This window comes from Lemur catta, chromosome 1 (genome assembly GCF_020740605.2).
Source record: "Lemur catta isolate mLemCat1 chromosome 1, mLemCat1.pri, whole genome shotgun sequence".
Taxonomy (NCBI): domain Eukaryota; kingdom Metazoa; phylum Chordata; class Mammalia; order Primates; family Lemuridae; genus Lemur; species Lemur catta.
The window spans coordinates 128,542,223-128,561,095 of NC_059128.1; the positions used below are offsets into that span (position 1 = coordinate 128,542,223).

Sequence of the window (18,873 nt, forward strand, 5' to 3'; positions counted from 1 at the left end):
TAATTTTGTATTAGACTAACTATAATGTTGATTTACAAGCACATACATAGATAGCCAAGGGCAACACTATGTATGAAGATATAGTTAATTTGTCACAGTGAAACTACTGCTCCAAAGTCCAAGGTAGAGTATTACATATTGGTCAAGTCTAAAGATAACCACTTCTAAAATGTGTTGTGATCATAAAGAGACTCCTGGAATAATCTCTTTAGGTAGCAAGTGTATGGGAATCCAACACTGTTATATACTCACATATTTATTTCATCACCCAGGTGAAGACAAGTTACTATGTGGATTATCATACCTTTTCATTATAATTCGATTGCTTCAGTCCATTGTAGTGGTAGACAGTAAAAGACTCTGGACCACTGGAACCCTATTATAAATAAAGTACTATTAACACTTTAAATTACCTCTTTATATCAGGCAATTTCTAATTAGCAACCAAAAGTAAAATACAAGTTTTTCAATCCTCATCCTTTGATTGGGGACTCATTTACTAAAACAAGACATTTAGATTGGTGGAATTAACTGCCAGAAGGTTCTGAAGCTCAAATAGTTGCTTCTGAAGATACAGGAAAGTAGGGAAGGGGGGTGTCTAGTAGAAGCTCTTCTGCAGTAGCTTATTTTATGTTTTTAATTATGTACATACATCCCTGTAAGTTTTTTTAAAGGGCAAGCTTCTAAAACAAAAACATTTCCTAAATCTGCTTTTCCTCTTTGTAAATAATTTGTTCCTCTCAGTAAACAGGAGACAGCAACAGTTACCACTTTTCCTCAGACCACAAATAGGCATGCACCAATACTTCCAATGTCGCCCACAATAATGAATTAGGGGTTTTCATCCCAAAAAGATAACCAATAAAAATATTTGAATATTGTCAGCTTTTAGTGAAAAGGGCATTGTGAGAAATGAAAACCCATAATTACAGTGCCTAAAGAGACTTTAATAATATTCAATAAAGAAAGGATAGCCTATAAATCACTAAAAGACTAAACTTTGCTTTTCAATTAGCTGAAGATCAAGTTCAACTGTCTTAACCTAGCATTCAAAGCCATGAATAGAATGGCCCCACTGAAGGTGTCTGGGTCCAGATGATTTCTCTCAGGGCTTTGTCTGAGTCACCTGTGCTGATCTTCCATCCCTCGAGGCTGGACAGAGTCTCTCCTTAGAATTTATTCCAAGTGGAACTAAGGGAAGAGAGCCACTGGCACCTGTGGCTTCAGCTCCAGGAGGGAGATGGGCTGAGAGAATGCAGCCACTGCAGAGAGAGAGGGGATGGGAGGTGGAGAGGCTTCTCCAGGGAGCAACTGATGAGCTACTCCTTCCATTCGTCTCTTCTCTTCTCACTGAAGCCAATTCAGGCTGGGGTTCTGTGATCTGCAACCATGAATCCTAAAATAATTCAGTCTTATCTCCATTCTGAATTCTGTTTGAGACAAGCATATGACTCATTTTCCCCTGAAAAGACCTTTTGTGGGTTCTTTTAACACCTCGCTAAAATGCCCTTCTCTCCCCTTCCTCATTTCTTATAATTTTTTGTGTTTCACCTAAAATAGAAAAATAATTTGCTCATTTCCTTAATTGTGACTCAATGCAATGAGTTACTTAGATAAATCACTGGGCTCTTGACTGTTAAACCTAAAAAATAAACAATTTATATTCTCTATTTCCAGTAATTAGCAAGTGGCATGAAGTACAGAAATACCAACAATAGGTAAAACAGCAGTAAAGGGCTTAGATGCTGGGGTTGGACTCTTGAGTAAGTCACTTACTAGTTAGCTGTATAACAAACAATTACATTTTCTAATCCTCAGTTACCTCACTGCTAAAGTGGGGAAAATAATAGTACTTAATTTCTAAGGCACACAGTGCCTGGTGCACGGTACATGCTTAATAAATGGTAGCTGCTTTGGCTACTCTTACAAAGTGCCTTGAAAATGCTATGAATATTCCCACTTTTTCCCCCTGCATCAGCCTTTAACCTCATGGAACTGAAGCATTTATAAAGATTACTGATGTTAGATAAACATTTTCCTGGCTGTCTTTCTCACACCAGTTTTGCAACTTTACTGAGTTATCACTACATTGATTTGTTCGGGTACAAAGCAGTATATGATTAATGGAAAAAATGAGGGAGTCACTATGCATTTTGTGACTACAGAGAAAGAGGACATTAGTGGTATGGGCCACAACTACAAAAGATCTGTGACACAGAGGGAACCCGAGCTCTTATAGGATGAGAAGACTGAGGAATGTGACAATTTTTCCTCTAAAGCGGCTGCTCTCAAATGTTGAGAGTGAGGGGCATGGATTAGCCCCACAGGTGAGTCGGATGGAGGCCAGAGTTCTGGATTCACTAGGTCTGGGGAGGGACCTGAGACTCTGCATTTCTGACAAGTTCTTGGAGACCACACCCTGAGAACCCATTGCTCTAGAGGTAACCAAGACCAGGATCACCTGCTTCGGCTGAGGAAAGAGCATGCATTATACAGAGGCAACGAGACAGACCAGGCTTGGATGCACAGTTCATTCAGAATAGCAAGAAATAAGTGAGTAAGAGATGCAACTTGGAGGGAACAAATAGGACAACCAAATGGAAAAATCTGTTGTAGGTCAAAGAGAAGGTGACTGAAACCCTTTTACTACCTAAATGAATGCTATAATTAAAATATTAATTCTTTGAACTATAATTTGTTATAAGTAACATCCTGCAATTAACTAAACATAAGATGTATACTTTCAAAAAAGTGGGTAACTGTCTCACCTTTACATTTCCCATGCATTTTTTACAAACACGAATATTTTTGTTATATTCATAACTAGAAAATCAATTTCTATCATGTTTGGACAGCAAACTTGACATACAATAATTAAAAGTAAAATACTGCCTCAAAAGTTTACAGTCCTGTAATTTATCAAGATATTGAAAACAGATTAGATTCCAAACATGAACTCTCAGAAAAATCCTAGTAGTTGGAATGTGAACAAAATAGGATATTGTACCCAATTGAGTCTTTCTAATATCATCAGAAACTAAAATCTATTTTTTCATGAAGCATTTGCCAAAGTTTTAAAAAGTCCAGTAGCCTATGTTGTGACACCCTTAGGTACTCTGAATTTTACCTTACTCATTTCCTTAATTCACAATAGCTGCCACAAATAGATACAGGTTTAGAAAATATGGGTTCCTTTTTCAGTAACCAAGATTGGCAATAATACTCTCTACTTTGTGAAAGATACTTTAAATCAGAGACATTAAATTAACAATTACGTCTTTAATTTTAAGTTGTATTTTGAAATTTTCCCTCTATTTTTAAAAATAACTTCTAATTGTCAATATACCCCTTTTATAAATACAGGGAGCTTAGAAATGGACACTTCTTTTGAAACAATGAACTTCAATTTAAACTACACTGATAACAATGGAATGACCATGATATTATATAGCTAAAGGATTCAGTGGTAAAATCCTTCACAGATTAGGTAAGAAACAAAGAAGACAAGACCGGTGCTGGCTTGCCAATGGCGCAGACATAACTCAACAGTATGGAGACTAATGTAGATTCCTAATAACTGAGATCTGAGGACAGTCCCCAGCTCCACGCAAAGGTGGTTCTTCCACTCAACTGAAATTCTCCTGGCACTTAGGCCCACTACCTATAGGCACCTGTACATTCTTTCCAAATATTTAAAAAGTTCCAAAAAGATACACACCAATCTATTAACAGTAGTTGCTTGAGAGAAGGAAAATGAAGGGGAGAGTAGAGAAAGAGAATCTTCTTCTTTTCCTCCACATACCTCTGAGTTGTACCCTCTATCGCCCTGTGCATAGACTGCTGTATGCACTAGCTTCTGCCGCCCTCCCCCCCAAAGCGCTGCGTGACTACCTTGGAACACACATACCTTCTGCCCTCTCTGCAGGGGAAGGTCTTTACATAATAGTGCTTGCTCAGTCTCACACCCGTGTGTCAGGACATTTTAAAGGAGTACGAAAAAAACGCTGAAACAATTACAGGTGATCATCCCAATAGAACAAAACAATAAATATATTTCCTCAACTATGTTACCTGATCAGGAAAAAACTCTTGAAGAAATGGACCCAATAATATGATTCCTAATCCTTCTGGATCTAATTTATTCTTCATGAGATTTATACTATGGGGAGAAAAAAAAAAAAAAAAGAAAAACAGTGGATACCAAAGGAAAAAAAAGAAGCTTATTTTTCTTCTTTCATGATTAAATTACTGGTACTATAACACATTTGACTGCCAAAAATCCTAAGTGTTCTTTTTAGAACCTTAATGACAAATACACAGGAATGACATCTAATTTGCCAAAACTTGGTTATTTTTAAACTAGAGTAAATCTGTTACTATTTAAAATTTAAATTATGACGACGACTTTGGAATATTGTTCCTTATTAGGTAAAGCAATTTAAACACCAAGGCTTATAAACTCAAGCTTGTAACCTCCCAAAGGCAAATTCTCTTTGCTTCGTAGGTATGCCTGACTTGAACAATCAAATGAGGCATTTAACTACAGAAAATGTTTAAGCCCAACGAGAAAAAGAAATAGCCTCAAAAGGCAGTGGTGCATCAGATAAAAACATCTCTTAAAAAGCTTACTTTCAAGAACTAAATAAGATAAAGGCTTAAAATTCTTAGGCAAGGTAACTTAACTCTCAAAGAGCTACATTATAGTGAATGATAGTACATGGTATATACTTCACTGGTCCAGTAGCAGCTTAAAGTGAATGATGCTTCAGACAGCCCTTACCATTTAGCCGTATGTACCAAGGCCGGTGCTAGGTGTTGCCAGAAAGGCAGTAGAGAAAAGTACACTGCAGTTTGAAAGGTTTAAAAATGAAAATGGTCTTCAGAACAGTTTTATCCTCCATGACATCTCAAACTATAAATGTCAAGTTACATATATCTTATCATACAACACGCAAAGTGTTGCATTTGGGGGTTTCAGATAGTCCTAGTTCACCAAATTCCCCAGGAGCGACCTCTCCCCCTACAGTTCACATCAAAGATGAGTTTAGACACCGTCTCAGAGTTTGGGGGATCTACCCCCTCCTGTTCTTACAACTGTATTCAGCTGGGTCAGCTACCAGGCATGTCTTTCACAAAAGGAGGATAAGCTATTCTTGTAAGGGTAAACTCTAAGGTTTATGAAAGTTGCATCCGTGCTGAAGTAGCCTTGTCTCCTGGAAACCACTGGACTAGGTTGCATCCTACTACTAAGGGACACATAGTACTGGCTCTGCAAGATACTTAAGTGGGCCTATGGCTATCATTACTCCTATAGCCAGGATGTATCTCTTGAAGTACACTATACAGAGGATATGGCAATTTACTGGGTCTGGGCGAGGCCAGAGATTATGACATGAAACAAATGAAGGCAAGGTCATATTATCTTTCACATTTAATTTAGTTAGTCCTTAGAACAGCTCAGTTAGGCTATGGGCCATCACATACTATAAACGTGACTAGGCCAGTGTGAATAATTCAGCCCAATCTTTCCGATAGTTCTAGAAAAAAACCCCCGACTGAATCCACTGTAGAAATTTGACAATTCAAGGTATGTTATTTACTCTGACGAAACAGAAAAATTAGGTAGATGATATATAAAAATTTGCAAAAAAACCAAAAACCCTTTTTCTTCTTTCCTAAGAATCATCAGTAAGCAAAATTACTTGAGTTCAACTCTCTTTTATAAATTAGAGCAGTATAAACAAGATGGTCTCTACTTGGAAATCAGCCTAGAGGAAATATAGTAATTACTATTATTTATTAGACCAATTCAACTCTTAATTTCTCCTCTAGGTTGAAAATAATTAAGAATGGATGAAATCCCAGCTCTACGTAGAAAAACAGACATATTAATTCAGATATGATTAGTTTATAAATGTTTATATGTGTTACGTACTTTCAAAGAAAACATGCCTGAGCTTATTTAAAAACAGAATAGGACCAAGTTCTACAAACTGTGTATACCAATGTTTCATGCTGTTTTTCCTAAACCCTTTCATTTTCTTTTATAAGCTAGTTTTTTCATTTTCAGAAAAATAGTTGTACATAAAAAAATTAGTATAGATCCTAGGTGATCTTTTTATTTCTATAGTTGTTCAGTACATGTGTATTTACTTCACAAAAAAGTTATTTTCTCATGGATAAGAACTAAAGATCCTAAATCTATGAAGGAAGTTATAGATGTAACAATTTATAAAATGTAACTGAGAATGAAGACAATGACAAGATACTAAGGCAATACTGAAAAATCATATTCTCCAACATATTGTAGTTACTCACAAAGGTTTCAGATCAGTTGATTTAATCATTTAGAGATGTTTCACGTTTTTGATGCTCTTTTAAATAAAAAGGAAATGTCAGAGGCCTGCTGGTTATTTAAGCAGGACAACTAACAACACTACATTATACAGAACTGTCATTACTTTAACTGAAGCTACTAAAGATACATAAAATGCTAAAAACATGGAAAAGTCTTTGCAGAGCGAAAAATTATATTTAAAGTTTATAGAAAAAGACATATTTTTACCCTTTGTAAAAAAAGCAAGACAGTAAGTGCGGGGTGGGAAAGGAAGCTCACTTTACATATGTCAACTCTCTGCTATAATATTGGGTTAGTCTGACTTCTTCCTACATCTTTGCTTTATATAAATTGCTATGCTTTGTATATGCAGATTGAGATTTATAAAGGCACAAATGTGCAATATCTCTTAAATTTAATGGAATCTGTTTGAGTTGGTTAAATAACACTTTTGATTTAACTCACTATTCAGGATCTGAAACAAGGTCCAACGCTTTCATCACATCTTCCAGAAGTGAATCAGGTATGAATCCATTATCTGGGGGTGAAAAAATCAGAATAAACTTGAAATAAGAATTTACTTCCAGAAATACTACTGTTGCTGATAAGATTCCAGGAAAAATCACATAAAAAAGATACAAAGAGTTAAGTTTATTTTAGGCACAATGCCTATTATCAGATACACTCTCATATTAGTTTTTTGGGGCACATAGGCAAAGATTTATTTTCAAGGTTAGTTTCAAATAAAAACATTAACCATACCCTGAGAACTCCAATGGAAGTTACAGTCAAATTATTTCTTATCACAAATTTAAATGGGTAAAAGGTTTTTTCTACTTAAAATTATGATAATTTAGTAATTAGATAATCTTTCCGTAAACAGACTGAACCTTCATATTCCCATTACAAAATCCAATTAAAAGAATTCTTTACCAACACATTCCTTTTGTCACAATGTTATTTAGATAACTGACAATATAAGAGCAAGGAAAGACATCCCATAACAGACTTGGCAATTTAAAGAAAAGCCACAGATGTAATGGAAAAAAAATTCAGAGTTGAAATGCAAAGTCAATCTTAATGATGAGTATTTTATGGAAAATATTTGTGTTTTTTTTTTCTTTCTGACTTGATAAGGAAAAAGCATTGGCAAATGGCCTGAACTCTTAATAACAGTTTTAAACAAGCAACTTGTTTGTTCCCTTAAATGTGCAGTGTCCACGTTCCCTTATTCATTTACTCATTTCTGAAGACTGTCTCAGCTTTCAATCAGCTTCCAACACAATGTCTTTTTCAGGGATTAGATGAATAAGGAAAAAAAAAAAAACTCCTGCTATGGAGAACAAGATGTCTAAAAGCCTTTCTCCTAATCAAACTACAGAGTACAGTGTGCAGTTGCTCTTTCAGTATGTGGAATTGTACACTGTCTCTATCAGAAAGAAAACAAATAGGTTATAATTGGGGAAAGGTCTTTTCTTAAACCTCATAAGCTATTTACCTTGTTTGACGACAGATTGGCCTTGACTAAAAGGCTACGAATCATTTAGGATAATTAAAAATGTATTATTTTTTAAAGTGAAGGGTTAAAATAATTCCAGTTTGTCAAGTTACCAATAATTTGAGGTATAAAGAATAAAGAAGACCTTGTTGAAGGCACTTGTAAAAACACGCAAGCTTTGTGAGCTTAGCTTTGAGTCTGAAAGGTAGAGAAAATTTATTTATTTTGCTTATTTAGGTCACAGCTAAAAGCTCAGAACCTCTAACTGTGAGAAAGGCTTTACATGGACACCAGCAGATAGGAACAATTATGTGGATAGGTTTCTGTGTTTATGGGCTATCATGAATATCCACTTGATATTACAAGGTGGTCTCCCTTATCCAAAATGCTTGGGACCAGAAGTGTTTTGGATTTCGGGTTTTTTCAGCTTTTGGAATAGTTGCAGACATACTGGTTGAGCATCCAAAATCTGGAATGCTCCAATGGTCCATGAGCCTTTCCTTTGAGTCCCATGTTGGCACTCAAACACTTGGATTTTGGAGGATTTCAAAATTTTGGGATTAGGGATGCTTAACCAGTGTAATGTTCTTCAGGAGTACTGGATGGCACGTATTTTGTAAAGGCTGGCAGCTTTACCTCAGAAACCATAATCTGCAATCCAGCTCCCATTCCCCAGGAAGAGCTAATTGGTTGTGTAAAGACACAAAGTAACCTTCTTAACACCATGCTTAACTTACATATAATTAACCTCAAGCTTAAACATTCCAAAACATTTTAAGGTATCTATGAGATTTATAGCTCAAACACAGACATTCATAAATATAACAATAGCTGCAACAAGTCAGTGACTCTACATTTTGTACATTTAGTATTTTAAATTAGAGGTGTAATATGACTTTCAAAACTACTTCGAAGACTTCTAATCTTGGGTATATTAAAAGATTTCAAAATTGCTTATTTTTGTAGAACATTTGAAACGTTACTTTATTCACTCATACCTACAAAAATACATTCTTTTGAAAAAGAACCAAATCCTTAAGTCTAAAAACAGATGAAACCCTGGGTCATCTAGCACTTGGACAACTAAATCCCTAGGGAATACGGAAGCAGCGCCATGATGAGATGACCTCAGTACCAACACCAAGGACATCTGAGAGAGCACAATTTGTCAAGTAGTTAAGCGGATCTAAGAAGTAGAACCTGAATGCATCAGTAAATTATCTAAGTGAATACAAAACAGACTGTTGTAGGCACTGACACTCAGACTATGGGGAATGTGAATTGGGACCAGCGAAAGAGGGAGCAGCGAGGATGGGACACAGCTACTGTGCAAATACTCTCATCCTGCTAGATGGTGTTTTAGAACATCTGGAAGAAGAAAAATAGCTGTTTGTTTAAAAGTTTTTTTTACCAGCAGACAGTCATATTATTAAAAGTGTCGGGCTCCCAGAGGTTGAGGGGAAGGGAAACACTCAGTGCTGAAGAGTACACTGGGGTAGAGTGTGGAAGTAATCTAGCAATTTTGTGCATAAGATTGCCATTTCATAATTGTGAAGAAACCAGAGTTGGACTCTGTTCTGAAAGATTAAGGAATAGTTTCTTGGGAATAAAAAAAAAATTAAGATTTAATTAAGTAGGATTTCATGTTGTTTGTTTTAGTCAAATGATAGTTAAATGATTTTTTTTCCCAAATGTTGTATTATGCTTTAGTGATACAGACCAACAATTTAATAAATACTCCCTGTGTGACCTTTGCCCCAAGGGGAAGTCAGACATTTCTAGCTTTCTGTGGTCTCTTTGCTGTGGTCTGACTGTTGGTTGGCTCATCTGGCTCCCCAGTTCATCCATAAACAGCTTTGTGAACTTTAAGTATGAAGCTGAGAGAGAGAGAGGAGTACCTAATTTATACCTGTCCTGCAAATTCACTTTTGTTATGTGACGGAAACACTGCAGAACAAAAAACACAACATGGTGGCAGAATATAGAGAAAGGTGGCTTGGGGCAGCCCGACACAAACAGCGATGACAGTGCTGCAGCAAGCTGAGGACGGCAGCGACAACAGGGAGGAAATGCCGCTGCAAGGGCACAGGGAGCAGCCTTTATGGAGAAGGGACAGAAAAGACAAACAAGATGCAATTCTAGAAAATGTCTCGGGATTAGAGTCAATCAAACTCAATCTATATCTACAACAGTACAATTATTCTTGAAGATTTAAAACAAGCGCACACTGAAATCATTCACACAAAAGATAGCCATCAATATATTTTAGCCACTTAAGTGGCATCAGTATGAATCAAAGTATTTCTCCCTTGCCTAAATGGTGTTGCTTCCTGAGATATAATTTTAAGAAGGGGGTGGGGATGCGGCAGGAGAAATAGAAAGAAGAAAACAAAACCAAAAAACCCCAAACCCATCAGTATCTTTGGAGATTATGGAATAAGTTCCATGCCACCATTTTTTAATTGTTTAAACAACAATATAGCCAATTTATCAAGTATTTGATAAATCACATAAAGTAGATATTAAGTTCATTTTACAGATGCAAAAACTAAGGTCAGGAAATGGCCCAATATCACAGAGTTAGGGAGGGGTAACAGAGATAGAGCCATCTGCCGGGATTTGGAGACACTACACAATTCCTCTGTTGTCCAGTGTCATTGATCACACAGATCAAACTACCTCCATTCCTATTCTTTTTATTTTATCATTATTTTAAAAGACGACTCTGAGGAAACATGTACCCGAGTACAAAGCACACATCCAGATGCTTTTTCCCACAAAAAAGATGCAAAAAAAATAAACAACAGACTTTATGTAAAACCCACGTGTGACACCTTGCATAGGCCTGATAGCTGATTCTCTTTAGGCTCTAAGCACACATACTAGTGTTTAGTGCCATTTCTGAATTTGGAATTTCTCATTAAACTGAACCAAGTAATTAGAGGCAATATATCAAGGTCCTGCTGAAACTAAGGTTTTGGTAATATGCCAAATGAGAAATTAACAGTTCAAAAATATGCTTTTGACCTTAGTTTGTACATATGGAACTTGTAAAGGATCTGACATGGAGATTATTCTAATTGGTCAGCTAGAAAAAGAATTAATATCCAATCCTTATTCCACTAAATTAAGAGTAACGGTTCTACAGAAACTTAGAAAGGTTAAAAATTACCTCTGTATTTTAGCTTTTAAAAAAGATGTTGGTAGTAGAAAGAGGGCAATATTGTTTTATCTCCTAGTAAACAGCTAGAATCTACTGTTGGTTCTCACAATCAGGTATGTGGCTCTGGAGAAGTGACTCAAACCATCACAAACTTGGTTTTCTTCAGAACAAAACCATGATAATCCTACCTGTCTCCTAGGTTTATGACAAGGTTTTAATGAGATCATAGAGTTAAAGCGCTTTATAAATTTTACCCTTCCATGCAAATGCTAAACATTATTATTATTATTAAACAGGCCCCCACTTATAAACCAGGTTTATGGCCCAAAAGATCAATACCAAGTCACTTGTTTAGAAGATGTGGTCTCATAGAGGTAATTCTGTAAATGCTGATTAGCCTGCACAAGTCCATTTAATTCATAATGTGCCTGAAGACAGCGAAAACAGTGCTATTACAGGTCTACCTAACTGTCAGATACGTGGGGAGTGAGATAAAGAAACAAAAATACTTGTGGGAACCAGAACTTGAACTCTTCTATCCTGCTTGCCTCCAGGCCACCTGCTCTACAAGTATTCTGAGGAGGGCAACAAAGGATAATTGTCCCCAACCTAGCCTCTGCTAAATGGCAACTGCAACTACCCAGATGCTTGTGAGAACTGTTAGTATATTAAGCATTCTCAGAAGGCTTGATTTGCTTACATCTTGAAACAAAAGCATACTATTTTTGGGGGGGATCAAATTACTAGATTAGCATGTTAGTTTATAAGTGACTGAAGACTAAAAATGAAAAATTAATCTTTTTACTTTTTTAATAATTCAGTTTTATGGTCTTGCTAAGCTGAGACACGTAACACTCTGTATTTGAAAACCATTTTGTTTAGTCAATAATTTTCTTTCTGTAATTGAAACACAGAAAAGTTATTTTTATATGACTCTCTCATGACTCCATTCTGAAGAATAGCCAATGATTATAAATTATGTTTTATTCTGGGTAATGTAAGAAATTCTAATTTTCATTGGTAAATTGGTAAAAGAAAATAAACTGTACAAGCCTGTTACCTAATAATGGTTTTAAAAATTTGCAAAAAGCAAACAGATCTATTGCTTATAACAACTGTCTCTGTCTCTTACTTTAAAAACCTTTTTTTTTAGTATCTTTGCATTAGTGACAGAATTTTTTTAACCAGCCTTGTAACATTAGCTTCTTAAAGTTCAGGTCTCTTATGTGTGCTCTGAAGGCATTTCTTGATGCCTTCATTCATTTACAGTTATTACCCCTCAAGATCTTCTGATCTCCTTGTATGTTCCCTTTCTCAAGAATCTAATTCACTCACAGTTTTAATTTTGGTTCTACAATTTTCACCAGACACGCTTATAACTTTGACTCAAACTGTGCAAAAGTAATTCATGCAACCAAAATGTTTGTACCACCGGTAATATTCTGAAATTTAAAAAATAATAAAATTTTCACCAATGTAACAAACACGGGGTATCTACAAAAGCAGACTTCACAACAGCCGTATGTTTGAGGTTGGAATGTTCTGCAGTCCTGACACAGGGATGAGGGCACAACTATTATCTTTGACAGTTGCTTCAAATCAAACATAAACCAGCACTACAAAGACCTGACTGGAAACTCTGGGTAGATCCCAAGTTTATCCATCATGCCATACTTACTATATACTTCACGCTATATTCCATTTCACAGGGAACTTATCTCTTATAGTGTAATTAACATCAGTATGGGCAGAAACATGTCCCCAGATAATATGTGTATGTGCATGATTGTGAAGTGGTACTTTTCATAGTAATTTGAGGTACATCATACAGGAAAGTGTCTTAAAAAAGGGTTCAAGATAGTAGAAAACAGAACATGTCTTAATCTTTAAAAATACAAAATTGCTCAACTCATTCTCTGAAATATATTTCTTTAAAATGTAAATCTAAGCCTTTACAATTAATTTCCTTAGGTATTCCAATAACCCCTTGCCTCTAGCATTACTTCTCTTTAGTAAATTCTACCTAATTATCTTTCTTTTACCCTCTCTTTCTACTCAAGCCAAATATTTGCTGGCTTTTCCTCATATATAAATTGCTATCTCCTACCTGTATTCATAGATTTATCCCTTTTTCTTTTTGCGTCCATGTGCCAAGGTGGTATTTCCTTCCTCAAGTCTTCATGATAGCTCTTGGGCTAATTTCACTTGAATCACATCATTTCCTTGAATCTTGTATTATATATTTTACATCAATTTTATTTTCATATTCACTTGTTATTGTTTCTAAAAACCCTCTTTGGTTAAGTTTGATCCTTAGCTCAAAATATATTAAAAATATTTAGGGATAGAAATGATTTATTGATTTCCTATATTTTCCATTCAAGGATTCAAAGCGGCAAGAGAATGATTTTAAGTGGTCACCTTCCACTGTATAATTCAACCTGCTACACATAACACTGATTCCAGTTAAAGCTGTTGATTTTCTAAGGTTAACTTCATTCAGTGGTGAGGAAATGTGAAGTTATAAATCTCTTACTTTATCTGTTTTTCCTTTTTTTAACCAAAGGCATTGAAAGATCTTTCACTTCCTTATCTAAAGATTTAGAATAAAATATTACCAAAAGTTTAAAAGATTATGAATCCTAGGAGGAAAAAACCTTTTATGTTTTTGAAGTTAGGGAAACATAATGGAAGAAGCAAAGAAGGTAACTCAAAGTCAACACACCAATTAGAGCAACAACTAACTTGAGGTGTAGAGAGACGGGAACTCATATTTATAAAGTACCTACTCACATTATAAAATACCACTGAGCAAAGTGCTTTCTACAACATTGAGTTAATACTCATAATCTAAGAAATGTGTGAAGTTCTAAGAAAATAGATTTATAGACCTAAAAGTAGCCTAAAGTTACACTGCTAGTAAGTAGTATGAGAAAAGATATATTCTTAGAATTTGGATGACTCAAATTTTCAGAAGAAAAGAGCAGCTCCCTAAAAGTAAAAATTTCAAGATTCATAAAGATAATTACATCTATTCAAGAGTCCACAAGGACTTCACTGATCAAACAACTTGGGTTTCTACCTGTTAATTTACAATGGAACTTAAGGCATTACTTAATTTTAATGTTATACAGGAAAAGTCAGTGAGTTTGCTGTAATAGGCATAACTGTTATCGAAGTTCATAAACACAAAGGTAATCAAAACAACCCAGATGACAATGACACAATGAACATTTTTCCTTTTTGTATCCAAAACTAGAGATGGGGACTTGCTCTGTCACCTAGAGTGCAGTGGCATCATCATAGCTGACTGCAACCTCAAGCTCCTAGGCTCAAGTGATTCTCCTCCTTCGGCCTCTCGAGTAGCTGGGACTACAGGCACATGCCACCATGCCCAGGTAATTTTCCTATATTTTTGTAGGGACAGGATCTCATTTTCTTGCCCAGGCTGGTCTTGAACTCCTGGCCTCAAGTACTCCTTCTGCCTTGGGGTCCCAAAGCACTAAAATCACAGGTGTGAGTAGGGCCCACAGTGGACATTTTAATGCTATCTATGTGAACTTCTCAAAACTATACTTTGTTATGTAAAATAGGTAAGCACAGGTTCAAAAGAGAATGATTAAGATGATACTCTTCCAAATCTTTATCCTGGCACAATTAATTATATAGAAATACCCTGGAAGACCTGGACTGACTTTTCAAAGACCTCGTTCAGAAGGTGCTTATTTCCCCATTTGACACTCAATATCAGGTCTAGATTCCAGTAGCTATAACTTTACTTCTCTGAGAAACATATAAGCCTTTTACCATGACAACTTGTAGAGCACTTGTGTGTTATCTTATTTGTTCCCGTGTTCACCATTTCCTTTTTAAAATTTTCAAGAAACACATGTGTTTCATTCAATAAGCCAGTAAATCTTCTGAATATAGTAAGTGTCAATGTATTTCAAATATGTAAAGATATAAAACATAGAGTTGATGTTAATAAAATCTTTTACCTTCTGGGTCATAGGTTTGAAAAACTCTCCTGGCTTGTTCTGAAGGAGCTTCAGGGGCAACTAAAGCCATATCCTGAAAAGATTAAAAAGCATGCTATCAACCAGCTACAACATGATACAACACATTAAAAATAAAGCAAATACAAGGGTAGGGTGAAGATATAATGATATTTGGAGTCAAAAGACTTTGAGTTACATTTGCATCATAGGTATGTGACTAGATACGTTACAAACTCTCTGGGTCTTAATTTTACACGTGAAAAATGGGACAACCACAGAAAACTATATAAACATATAAAATACTTGAAAAATCTAATCTTATAGAGGTAATTACTATAAAAATGCAATCTACAAAAACTAATGATTTACACGTTTATTTTATATTATGGTCCACATGAGAAATATAATTTCAAATACACTGTAGTTTTCAAATATTCAAAAATAAAATCCAGAGATTATAGAAAATACAATTACATATAATGCATTTGAAATGTATTACTTTTGTAAGCATGTTATAGCAACACCTAGCCAAAGATCAAATGCTACATGTCCAGATTTTTAATTTTTCTTAACTCAAAGGCAACGCCTTATAGGCAGAAACTTCTTTTCCCCATAAAACAATACTCTATCATGACTCATTTCTTTATTACAGGAAAAATCTTTGACTCTTCACAAAGCTTTATTCCACATATCTAAGTCATTATGAAATTGTATTCTCTGACCAACATGAATCCAAAATGCAGGTTCCTGTTGTTTATTTCTGGTCATAGCTTTTACCTATAAATTGCCTTTACTCCAACCTTCTCAGAGAACAAGTTTCCAAGTATTCCTTCCTACCATCTCAAATCCTTTCTAAGAAGTTGTAAAGTGTAAGTGTTAAAATCTAAAATGCTGTTTCATTTATAAAAGGGATGAGGAAAAGTTTAGAATGAGTTTTAAGATATTACTTAGAATTTCTAAGTATTACTTAAAACTATGATCTAAATAAAGAGAGGGGAAGTAATATCAGGTTATTTTTCTGGGTTAAAAAACAAAACAATCTTTTTAGGGGATGGGGTGGTGGAGGATATAATTGAAGCATTACTTTAATATTCCTTCAAAGTAAAGTTTTTGGCAATTACCACTGTTTATAAAGTTGAGAGAAGCAAGGAAGATTCCACAGTTTCTAGCCATAGAGGTGGTTTGCATCAAATTCTCTGGCATTAAAAACTTCAGACAATGCAGGAGCACAAAATGAATTTAAAGCAAACTACCTGAGGCTTTGTCTCTAAGTTCCAAGTGTTATATGTTACATAAAAAAAAAAAAAGAAAATAATATGCTAACTTAGAAAGGAATTAAAGCAAACTTTAATGAAAAGTGCACTGCATATATCTTGCCTCTGGTTATGAATACATATAAAAATTCAGGCTTCATAAGATGTGCTATTTGTGTTTGAATACGCTGTACATGCTTGCCTGCTACAGAAATACCAGTTGAAGCTTAGGCAAAAGCCCTGGTGTACTCTAACATTTGTTAATTTAGAACAGGGGCTGAAAAATTTGTTTCTGTAATGGGCCATAGAGCAAATATTTTAGGTTTTACATGCCACACAGGCTCAGAAGCAAAACAAATGACCACAAAAGCAGGTGATGGCCTGATTTGGCCTGAAGGCCATAGTTTGCTGACCCATGATTTAGAGAATATATTACATATTTTTTTTCCCTAAATGCTCTAACATTAAACACACCTTCTTTTTGATAGCTATCTGGGGAGTGTAAAGATATCTCAATCACCTTCGTAGGTTTTACAAAGAAGATACTTTGCCTATCATCAGAAATAGAAAAGAGGGTAGTGAATTCCAGCTACAGGGAACAGAATCATGAAAGGGAGGAAGGTGTGAATTCATAGTATATGAAGAAACTGAAAACGTTGAATAGGACTAAGAACTTTGAGAGAAGAGGAATAGTTAGGAAGAGAAATCAGCTTTGACAGAGAATGAGTTTGACTTTGAACTTTTAGAGTTTGGAGTTTATGGTTACACATCTAAGTAGAACACATGGAGTTATCTTTATAGCATGCCAAACATTAACACTATTTGCCAACTGTAAGCTTCTTATAGGCTATTAGAAATAGAATATAAGCATTAGGAGAGGTTAGGGATGGAGAACCTGCCAGGTAAAATACTGAAACAGATGAAAGCAGATTAGTTCAAAGAAGTAAGAATAGAGTACAGCTGACCCTTGACCAACGTGGGTCTGAACCACAGATATCTGCTCATACACCAATTTTTCCCAATAAATTGAAAATCTTTTGGAAATTTGTGACAATTTGAAAAAACTCACAAACTATACAGCCTAGGAATATTGAAAAAACTTAAGAAAAAGCTAAGTATGTCATGCATGCATAAAATATACAGACACTAGTCTATTTTATTACTTACTATCATAAAATATCCACAAACCTATTATAAAAGGTTAAATTTTTCACAACTTACACACACTTAGAGACCATACATGGTGTCATTCACAGTGAGGAGAAATGTAAGCAAATGTAAATATGCAGTATTAAATCATAACTGCATAAAACTTTGTGGCCACTTGATGCTATTGAGGTGAGCTCAAGTGTTATGTGTAGCTGCTTAAAACACCACGTGATGCTAACCATCTCCTCATGATGAGTTTCTATCTCTAGTAAATTGCATATCACAGTAAAAAGTGATCTCTTGTGGTTCTCACATATTTTTCATCGTGTTTAGTGCAATACTGTGAATCTTGAACAACACCATGGGAACCACATGAAGTGCCAATAGTGATGCTAGAAATGCTCTCAAGAAGCAAAGAAAAGTCATGACATTACAAGAAAAAGTTGAATTGCTTGATATGTACCTTAGACTGAGGTCTGCAGCAAATGATTCCAGTGTTAGGACCATCGTCAAAAAAAGAAAAGGAAATTCATGGAGCCATTGCTGTAGCTAGGCCAGCAGGCATGAAAACCTTGCACTTTTCGCAAAATTACCTTTTCATCTCATACTGAAAATGCAACTTTTATGTGGGTGCACCATTGCTAAAGAAAGGCATACCTTCAGATGCTAATATGATTCAAGAAAACGTGAATGTGAAGTCATTATGTGAAACTTAAGACAAAAAGAAGGGGAAAAAATTAGGCTGGAGAATTTAATCCCAGAAAAGAATGGCTGGATAATTTTTGAAAGAGGTTTGGCTTAAAAAATATAAAGCTAACAGGAGAAGCAACTTCTGATGACCAAGAGGCAACAGACAAGTTCCCAGATGTCATTAAGAACAATCACTGAGAAGAAAGGATATGTGCCTGAACAGGTTTTTAATGCAAATGAAAGTGCCCTATTCTGGCAAAAAATGCCAAAAATGACATTAATAAGGAAGAGAAGCAAGCACCTGGGTTTAAGGCAGGAAGAGAGAGGCTAACTCTACTGTTTTGTGCAAATGCAGTCAGGTGTATGATCAGGACTGCCCTTATCTATAAAGCGGCTAACCCCCAACCCTTGAAGGGAAAAGATAAACACTAGCTGACAGTCTCTTGGTTGTACAAGAAGAACTGGACAACGAGAACTCCCTTTTTTCCACCCTCAACTGGTTCCATCAATGCTCTGTCTGTGAATTTAGGAGTACCTTGCCAGTAAGGGACTGTTTTTTAAAGTTCTTTTGATAATGAACAATGCCCCTGGCCACTCAGACCCCTATGGGTTCAAAACTGAAGGTGAAGAAGTTGTCTAATTGCCCCACAGTATCACTAATGCAGCCTGTAGATCAGGGGGTCATAGGACCTTTACAGACACGTGGGACTCTATGGAAAGAACTGTCAACACTATGGAAGAGTAGCCTAACAGAACATTATGAAAGTTTGGAAGGATTACATCAT

General features: G+C 35.6%; 1 protein-coding gene across 7 annotated transcripts in view; it reads right to left on the reverse strand.

Moving 5' to 3' along the window:
* MINDY3 (MINDY lysine 48 deubiquitinase 3) overlaps positions 1 to 18,873 on the reverse strand; it is a 74,401-nt gene that overhangs the window by 3,420 nt on the left and 52,108 nt on the right. For 6 of the 7 annotated variants that reach the window (XM_045534063.1, XM_045534062.1, XM_045534065.1 and 3 more), the window contains 4 exons: positions 14,997 to 15,069; positions 6,803 to 6,875; positions 4,072 to 4,159; positions 305 to 376 (listed from right to left, as the gene is read on the reverse strand). In XM_045534063.1, the coding sequence (XP_045390019.1) occupies positions 305 to 376; positions 4,072 to 4,159; positions 6,803 to 6,875; positions 14,997 to 15,069 (306 nt within the window). The remainder of the gene's footprint in view (positions 1 to 304; positions 377 to 4,071; positions 4,160 to 6,802; positions 6,876 to 14,996; positions 15,070 to 18,873) is intronic. The other variant, XM_045534067.1, reaches the window with a different exon arrangement.